General features: G+C 60.4%; 1 protein-coding gene across 1 annotated transcript in view; it reads left to right on the plus strand.

Annotated features, from left to right (window-relative positions):
• Positions 1-351, plus strand: part of LOC119593836 — a gene marked incomplete at its 3' end in the record, with an annotated part of 3485 nt that overhangs the window by 1082 nt on the left and 2052 nt on the right. The window contains 1 exon segment of the mRNA XM_037942865.1: positions 110-282. Coding sequence (XP_037798793.1) covers positions 133-282 — 150 coding nt within the window.

The raw sequence follows: 351 nt of genomic DNA on the forward strand, positions 1-351 counted from the left end.
ATCACTTGATTTATTAACGAGATTTTCGCCAGTAATTGATGAAAAAAAAACTGACAAACGTCCACAAAATATTTTCTCTCTCTCCTCTTCCACTCTCCCACGCCCGCAGCTGAGTTCGGGCGTGCGAGCAGGATGGAGCAGGGTGGCGTGAGGATGATTGGGCTGGCGTGTGGGCGGCGACGTCCTTACACGGCGCCCAGGCTGGGTCAGACGCCCAGAGACCCGCCGGGCATCGAGGGCGCCACCATCCTGCAGAGGAAGAGAGGGGCGCCGCCGGAGAAGGTGAGGGGGGGGGGAGGTGTGGATACACGGAGGGAGGGGGGGTTAAGGTGGGTGGGTGGGGAGGGGATG

Source organism: Penaeus monodon, chromosome 32 (assembly GCF_015228065.2).
Source record: "Penaeus monodon isolate SGIC_2016 chromosome 32, NSTDA_Pmon_1, whole genome shotgun sequence".
NCBI classification, from domain to species: domain Eukaryota; kingdom Metazoa; phylum Arthropoda; class Malacostraca; order Decapoda; family Penaeidae; genus Penaeus; species Penaeus monodon.